At 40.7% G+C, this 9,160-nt stretch overlaps 1 protein-coding gene across 1 annotated transcript in view; it reads left to right on the plus strand.

Moving 5' to 3' along the window:
* Window positions 1-471: 471 nt before the first annotated feature.
* Window positions 472-9,160, plus strand: part of LOC103581541 (anthrax toxin receptor 2) — a gene marked incomplete at its 3' end in the record, with an annotated part of 19,434 nt that continues 10,745 nt past the window's right edge. The window contains exons 1-3 of the mRNA XM_008563353.1: window positions 472-998; window positions 1,728-1,799; window positions 3,887-3,958. Coding sequence (XP_008561575.1) covers window positions 847-998; window positions 1,728-1,799; window positions 3,887-3,958 — 296 coding nt within the window. The remainder of the gene's footprint in view (window positions 999-1,727; window positions 1,800-3,886; window positions 3,959-9,160) is intronic.

Consider the following 9,160-nt stretch of genomic DNA (forward strand, 5'->3'; position numbering starts at 1 on the left):
GTATGTTCAGTTTCTAGAGGACTTTGTTTTTCTGACCTCCTTCTCCCCTTTCACAAATCTGGCCGGCGTTAGTCATTGCGTCCGGGCTGGAAGCCACAAGTGTGCGTGCAGGGCTGCCGGCTGCAGGTGGGCCCCGCCCTCGCCCTCGGGCGCACACTGCTGCTCGCAGACCAGACCCAGCCGCCCCGCGCTCCTGGCCTTGGCGCGGCTGTGCTCCAGCTCTCGCCCCACAGCCCGCTCGGCCTCCTCCCCCGACGTGACGGCCCGGCTGCGCCTCGCCAGAGCCGAGCACAAGGAAGAAAGTTTTGGAGTGCCGAGGGGAGTTGGGACGCCGGAGGAAGGGAGCCACAAGAGAAGCGACTCCACTCCAAGTCAGGGCGGCCCTCGCCGCGTGCTGGGGACGCCTGTCCCGCAGCGACTGCAGCGGCCGGACTGGATGCGGCTGTCGGTCTGGGTCCGAGGCCGGCGCTAGAGGCTCGGCCCGAGGCCCGGAGGAACTTGTCTTGCGAGCTGTCGCCGTGGGCCGTCATTGTCTGCAGGAACTCTCTGGAATCGGGAGGGGGAGGACGGGATCGCGCTGCCACTGGTTTTCGTCAGGAGTTCCGGCGGCAGCTGCAGCGGTTGTGGAGACTCCCTTTGTCCTCTCAGGACCTCCCTCTCCCCCTTTCTCCCTCCCTCTGTCAGTTGGTGGGTCCCGCTGCCCCAGGCGCCGGCGCCTCAGCTGCTCGCCGACCCCACCCCCGGGTGCGTCTCCGGTGAACCCCGCCACCTTCGCGTCTCTACCGAGCTAAGCCGAGCCGAGGGAGTTGCAAGCGGGAGGGAGAGTCGCAGGCCCCTGGCCGCAGGATGGTGGCGGGGCGGTCCTCGGCCCGCAGTCCCGGGAGCTGGCTGTTCCCCGGGCTGTGGCTGCTGGCACTCAGCGGTCCCGGGGGCCTGCTACGAGCTCAGGAGCAGCCCGACTGCAAAAGAGCCTTTGATCTCTACTTCGTCCTGGACAAGTGAGTACCGAAGGGAGATCCGGGGTCTCCTGGTGAGGGCGGCACTGGGGCAGCTAGGGCTGGGGAGCCTGGGATGTCTGTGCGCGCCCTGGGAAGGGGTATCGGGAACCCGCCGATGAGTGAGTGCCCTGTTGCTATCTCCTTCCGAAGGGCAAGCGCTTTCGGACCTATGTGGGCTGAGGACAGGATGAGGAGTGATAGGAGCCCAGGGCTACTTGGCTCCCTGGGGCAGTGGAGGTATTCACTGCTTGCCAGTCATGGGGCCTTTTGAGAAATGGGAGTGCGGCCACCTGAGGTAACATTCTTCATCCCAGGAACCCAGACAGGACTGTTTCTCTGCCCCTCTGTCCTTACCTACCTACTACTCCCACCCCCGGCACGCTGGCTAAAGTTTGCCTGGTTTTATACTGGCCATAGAGCTCTTATTGGAGCTAGAAAAAGCCTAGGGTTAACATATCCAATGTGGTTTGCATTTCCGAAGGAAGCCTTCTATGTTTGTTTGGGAGAGCCGGGCCCTGCTCTAAGCAGTTAGCAGGCAGGTAGTCCCTGAAGATGGGCTGACTTCCTTGGCTCTGGGTAGCACCGAAGTTTCAGCTGGGATACCGTTACTTTGCTTGAAGGAGAGGCCAGGTTCCCCCATTTTCGTGGTATTGAAGAAAGAACGGTTTGAAATGTTTACATTACAGCCTTGTGTTTTGTTTCTCTGATCAGTTTAATTTCATTTTGCAGGTCTGGGAGTGTGGCAAATAACTGGATTGAAATTTACAATTTTGTCCAGCAACTTACAGAGAGATTTGTCAGGTATTTTCCCCACTTTACTTTTCTAGGCAATGGAGAATAAGGAGACCAAGTGTGGGGTTTCCCTTTTTTTGAAAGCTTTTGCAGGAAAAAAAATAAAAATAACAGCTTTCTTGAAATGCTGATTTTTAAGAGCCTCAAGGTCGTTATTACACACATGCTGTTATTAGGACAGCCCTTCAGACCTTGAGGGCTTATTTCATCTGGATCACAAAAACTTGGCTTAGACTCTGCTAAAGCATCTTCAAATACTATTCCAAATGTCTTTTCCTTTCTGAGTTTTCATCTGTTTTGAATTTCAGTTATGCTTTCTCATAATTTATCACATTAAAAAATAAATTTTATGCTAATAGTATCCCAAATATATTTTCCTTTCCACACCATTCTTAGCGTTGCAGAGGTCCTCATCTAAAACAACAACAAAAAGTGTTGGAAAACTTCAAATGAACATGTGTTAATAACTCACTACCAGAAAAGGCACTTTTGTGTGTGTTTAAAGAAATGACTTGTGTTTACACAATGTGTGGGTGTGTGGCTGGTTTAAATTTTGACTGTTCTATATATGCAATAAGCCTCACAAGGAAAGACTGGTTTTCTCTCCTCTAAAAAGCATGACTGCTATGAAATCCAGCTTACTCTTTTATTTAGAGGTAACTAGGAATTAGTGGCATCTACTGTTTAAAAATAACCTCAGGACACCAGGCTTTTGAGACTTTTTTTTTCTCCCCCACCCCTTTTTTTAAAAAAAGAAAAATACAGTGAGCAATGCAAGTTTATCAAGATAATGGAAAGGACATGAATAGGAACTGTATCATTAAATATTGCTTCTTTCAGTCTTGTAAGCCCAAATGTTTTCTGTAAAACAAGCTTGGATGATCAAAACATTTTGAAAGTCATGTTGCAAGTAACTTCAAACAATCTGTAGAGGCCTAGGCAATCCTTGCTTTCAGTTATTGGCAGCAGTAAAGTTATCCCTATAAAAATGTATGCCTGTCCATGTTCAATCATCAGTCCCCTGCTTAAGAAGCCAAGTAGAACAACTCTCATTTCTGGACAGGGTCTGAGGTAAAACTGTTTAGAGAAGAAAAATAAACAAGGCCCTGTATCCTTGAATGTCAAAGGCAGAACAGACAGTTGTTTATAAATTTTCTGATTTAATCCTAGAGTGTGCAGAAAGTGTCATATCCATTTTGATCAAAAGCAATGAATTGTTTCAATACACTTTAAAGAATCAGTGCTCTTATTCATTTGGTCTGGTTTGCATGTTGAAATTATACAATACACAGGTGTCTGGCTTAAGTTTAGTTGCTCAGTTACTAAGTAACAATGCATCACAGGAAGTGAATAAAGGCTGACTTCTGAAGAAAATGACTTAAAATATGAGTAAGCCTTTAAGGTAATTTTGCTCTTCAGTTTATAGATCTTAGTTTCATATCTTCAGTTTCGGATCTTAGTAATATTTGCAGTGTCCTAGAAACAAGAACCGTAGATACATGCCTAAAGATTGAAAGATGTAGCTGACTAGGGCAATTATTGCTGATTGGAAATATGTTTGAGACTTGGAAAATTGAAAATGCCTATTCAAAAAGTTAATTGTTACTTTCTTTCACATTTTCTATGACATTCTATAAGTATTCTTAGTCCAGGATGACTTTCATATGGGCTCATATCATAGTTGGTATCATTGACTCAAACTGGCTGCTCTCCAGCCCTAAGTTTGGCTAAGGATAATAACTCCAAAGGGTCTGGTCTCCTTCAAGGAGATGAAATAGAATACAAAAGGGAGGAGCATTTTCTATGAAAGAATTTTACATCAGCCTAGAATTTATCTTTCCAGTTAGTCTCTTTCTAAATGCAAGTCCCTATGGGTCATGGAGGAGTGTTTGAGGGCTGAGAAGCACTGACTAAATCCAAAATGACTTATGCAGTAATGTCAAGCAGAGTTGGTGTATCTACTTAAAGACTCCCATTTAAAAGAAGCCTGGACCATTCAGTGAGACCAATTTTAAATGAAACTCCTAGCTATTCATCTGTATTGTTTCAATATTTCTTTTTAAAATGTTTTAACTGCCTCTTTTCTTATTTTGCAGCCCTGAAATGAGATTATCTTTCATTGTGTTTTCTTCTCAAGCAACCATTATTTTGCCATTAACTGGAGACAGGTTAGTGCATTATCATTTCACTGCAGGCTTTTAGTAGAGACAAATCTTATGGGCATGATTGATATTTCCAAGTGATGGTTCAGGCCTCTCAGTGGAATCAAGCAAATGCACAGACAACTCAGTTCTCTACACTAATAGAAGGGAAAGGAGGTATGAGTAATATAAAAAAGAGGGTAATCTGAAAATCAATATTAGTTATATTGGCTGTGGAATGTACAGTGAACCCTAGATCGTTGCCTGTTACTGTAAGTAGTTCTCCATTTTTATTGTTTAGATATTAATGTATTAATCAACCAGGAATTTGAAGAACATTGAAGTTGAGAAAGATATGCATCTACTTAGATAATTTACTAGATTCATTTGAATACATCATGGCAAGTTAGAAGTAGTCATTGACATATTTTAAAGAATGGCTGCTTTCTGTATTTCTCACTAGACTATGAGTTCGATAGTGGGATGGGAGCTTTTCTTCTTCATTTGTATATCTACTTCATCTAACATGAAGTATGTAAGATAGTTTTTGCTCGATAAATTGTTGAATGAATGGGTTAGCATTGTCCTGAAATCAAATTTCTCCAAACTAGTTTTAGCAAGGGAGGGTAGGAAGCTAGCGTACTTTGTTTTTCATAGTATGTGGATTTCTGAAAAGTTATGTGTGAATACAGTTTTTTAATGAATTGATTTTTCCTGAAAAAGGCCAAGAAAGCATAATATTTAAGGGGACTCAGAGAGAGTCCTTGTTTATAATTCATCAAATTGATTTAGAAAATTATGTGTATTATATTATATATTATATATAGAAGCATATAATATATATGCTTCTAATTTCTTTGTGCTTTAATTTTTCTTTTTCCTGAAGAGGAAATCTCTCTATAGGTGGTGAGTTCAACCTAGGACGTCAGTCTTCCCATTGTTACTTCCCCTTCTTACTTTCCTGTGTGCATGTGGGTCTCATCAGGGGTCACAGGAAAAGTAGTTCCTTACAATCCATGTACAGCAGCTTTCTATGCCCAGTGATATAAGAGTTGTCGCCTTTATGAAAAGAAATCTTCTCCATTGCTCAGCTTAATTTCCAAAGCAATAGCTTTGGATCCAGCCTACCAAAAAGAAAAAGAAGTACAATTTTAACATTTATGGTATGCATACAATATAGAAAAGCACTTAGCATAATGCCAGACGTGTAGGAGAGTGTCAGTAATTGACAGCTGCATACCTTGTGCCAAGTTCTCTGCTAGGCGCTTTGCATATGGGTCCTCCAGAACTTCGAAGATGAAGTGTAGTCACTGGTTGACTGGTTTGGTATTGCTTAGACACGCATGGAAGCGGTTTAAGTCTTTAAGTTAGAGATTCTTCCTTTATCATTAGTTGAATCTAGCAGGGGAGAAACTGAAATGGATTACAGAAGAGGCTTCTTCTTCAAGAGGCAGCATAAGGTTGCAGTTAAGTGTCAGTGGCTCAAGTCTGCATGAGATTGAATCTTTGCTTTCCAATTTACTAGCCAAATGGTCAAGGACAAGTTGCTTAACCCCTTTTATGCCTCCGCTTCTCCACCTCTTCAAGAGGCAGCATAAGGTTGCAGTTAAGTGTCAGTGGCTCAAGTCTGCATGAGATTGAATCTTTGCTTTCCAACTTACTAGCCAAATGGTCAAGGACAAGTTGCTTAACCCCTTTTATGCCTCCGCTTCTCCACCTACGTAATGATGACAATGATGATGATTAGTATCACGTACCTCATAAGGTTGTTGGCAAGAATTGAAGTTGATGAACGTGAAGTATGTAGAGTCTGGCACATAAGTTTTCAAGAGATAAAAGCTTTATTATTATTATTATTATTGGAGCAAGGGAATATACAATATTTTAATGATTAGGGAAGACTTACACTTATATAAAGGAAATATGGTATTTCTTGAAAGGACTTATGATATTTGAGGAATTTTAATAATGCAACTCGCAACTTATTTTATACATAGCTGGCTCCTCTGTCTCTTTCTCAGTAGAAGTGCTTTCAGTTTTAATGATTTTCACTATTTGCAGCCTGTTGAATTAATTTGGGGTGGCAGAAGACACACTGATAAAATCAAGGTTAGAGTTCTAATTTTGTCACATACTGATTTGGAAACACGGAGTAAATCATTTACTCAGTGTGTCAGTTTTTATGTCTAAAAAGTGCAGGCAAAAAAATCTGCCATGTTTTCTTAGAAAGTTGTTGTGAAGATCAAAATAACAATGCATAGAAATATACTTTGTATATCACAGAACAATCTCCAAAAAAGTATATTATTTTCTTTTATATTGTTCTTTTACTAATTTTATTTAATTAAATCAGTAGCTTCTCAAATTTCTATGGTCCTCTGTATTTGGATATAGAGTAACTTTTCTTCCATTACACACTTTTAGATGTATAGGAACAATTTGCATATTTAGATGCAGGACTACTGAATGAATGTTTCCACAACTATTGTGGATCTTTGTTTCAAAGGCTAGAAATTGGAATTCTATATATAAACTTCCTTGGTGTCATATATCACACTCACGAATAGATCTGAGTGCGTGAAGAAAGCAAGGGTTAAGTACAGCAGGTTTCATAATTTCGGTTCTATTACACATAATTTATCAGAACTTTGGAAAATAGGAGAAGTAGCTCTTTTGTGTTTCTCAGAGTGTTGCTAAAGATTTTCAGTAGAGATGAGGCAAGATTGGAAGGTAGTAAGTATTTATGGTAGGGCTGTGTCTCCTGTTATGGTTTCAATATTGTGTCTGGCACTGTGTAAATGCACAAATAAAATAATAAATATGTCAATAAATTATCAGTTATACATTTTATATACTCATTTAAAAACTTCATTCTTTCAAATACTTCTGTTTGAGGTACTCCCTTCTTTTCTCTTGCCCTCATGATTTTTATTCTTCATATGTCTGTTAGTCCATCCACCCACCTGTCCACCCACCTACCTGCCTTCCTTATGTATGATGTATTGAGCACTGCGGGCCCTGGGGATAACACAAAGGTAAATAACCTCATGTGTGTGTAAGTAGGGGGCATGCACATACACATGAATAGCCCAGGGTTGTATTACAGGGTCTGGTAAGAGAAAAGTGGCAAATGTTGATTCAATATGGAAATATCCAGGTTTTTAATATTACAGAATTTGGAGTCAGGACTAATTTTAAAGAATACATTTAGTTATTGTGTGCATAATTGGGAATAGTGAATTATGGCCAGTTCTGTTCAATATTATCTTAATGCTGTAACAGTGATTTAGTTGGGAGTATTTACCAAACAATTATTACGTGCCAAGCAGTGTGCAAAGTGCTTTCCATGCATTGTCTCATTTAATCCTTGTATCAACTCTGTGTGATAGTGTTACTATCTCAGCTTTACAAATGAGGAAACTAAAGCTAAGAAAGGTAATGTAGCTCATCCCAGGATACACAGTTAACAAGTGGCAAGCAGTATATTCACCAGTATGATCTTCTAAAGTTTAAAGCAGATCATGCCACTCATGATTAAAATGGTCTAATGGCTTACAGTGGAAAGCAAATGCCATCCAGTGGCCTTAAAGCCCTACCTGATTGTCCCAGGCAGTGCTCTCCTACAACATCATGTGTCACACTGTAGTCCACTGGCCTCCTTTCCATTTCCTGAGCCCTTCAAGCTGGTTTCCACATTGGGGCCTTTGCTCTTTCTCTGCCCTACATCTGCCCTAGCCAGTTCCTTCTTGTCCTTTAGGTCTCATCTCTCATGTCACCCCTTCTGAGAAGCCTTGCTTGGCCACCAGGTCTAGAGGAACCCGATCCTTCCTCCCCAGTAATCTCTTACAACACTCGATTTGGTTATCACTTTTTGAAATTGTTCTGTTAATTAATCAACTTATTTTTATATCCATGACTCTAATGTAAATATGGGAGCAGGAGGACCCTATTTGTCTTGTTCACCCATATGTCCCAACACATAGAACAGAGCCTGCCAAACAGTAGATGCTCAATAAAGATTAGTTGAATGAATGATTGAGTGGGTCTGACTCCATAACTGGAGTTATTAATTGCTACCATATATTGTTTCTCTTTGTAATCATGCCACATGATAGATGACTTATCTTTGTTACTTTTCTCATTTCTGCTCTTATAGATCAGTTCTAAATGTGTCCAACTCCCTTTTCAATATACTTGCACCCAAATTTAAAAAGTCATATAATAATAATTGTTTGACCTGAGAACAATAACTTAGAAAAAAATATTCCTTAAGCAAACTTGTAGAAAATTATAGAGAAGACATTTAATTAAGTTTAGACAATATACACATTTTTATTATTTGAAAGGGTTTCTTTCAATTCCTTAAAAGCTTAATTAAAAATTTACTCATGGAGAATAGTCCTTCGTACACAGCTGATAACTTATAAATTGGTACATTTATTTTGGAGGGAAATTTGGCAGTATCTATTAATGTCTATAAAGTTCCTATTTGTAATTCTACCTTTTAGGACTATGTTCTCCTAGAATACTAGCACTAGCATGCAAATATAGACATGTATAGATATCAATTGATGATACTATAATTAAACTCTACTATATACATAGAATGGTGTCCCGACCCGCGGGATATTCAACGCAGACCCTGGAGGGGGGAGTGGGAATTGGATGGGACAAGAGACGCGAGAGATGGGAGACAAGACAGTATTCTGATCAAGTCTCGTTTATTAATTCTTAGGTTACATCTTATATAGGAAAAAGCAGGCATATTGTAAGGAGTTAGGAATGCAGGAATACGATAAGATCTTGAGAAGAAACAAAGTCAGAAAATCTCTGATGCAAAGAAGCCCCCAATCTTTATAAGAAAGCAGAAACTTGAAAGGAGATAAGAGGTCACTCTTGAGTAGACTTGCATAGCCAGGAGCACAGTGTCCCAGGCACAGATTATGAGGCAGATATCCCATAAGCACAGACATCTGACATAAGCAGATTGTCACGTAGGCCTGGTCACATAAGAAGGGGTGTGGGGCTACAGGTCCCCAACAGAATGGGATACTATGAAGTCGTTAAAAAATTTTAAAAGTCATGTATTTACATGAGAATATATACAAAATACATTAAATGAAAAAAGTAAGTTGCAGAACACTCTTAGTATGATTTTACTTTTGGAAAATAAAAACCAAACAAAATCCTTAACTGTTTATATGATGTATGTGTGTGTGTGTGTGTGTG

The sequence above is a fragment of the Galeopterus variegatus genome, unplaced genomic scaffold (genome assembly GCF_000696425.1).
Source record: "Galeopterus variegatus unplaced genomic scaffold, G_variegatus-3.0.2 Scaffold13295, whole genome shotgun sequence".
In the NCBI taxonomy this organism is placed as follows: domain Eukaryota; kingdom Metazoa; phylum Chordata; class Mammalia; order Dermoptera; family Cynocephalidae; genus Galeopterus; species Galeopterus variegatus.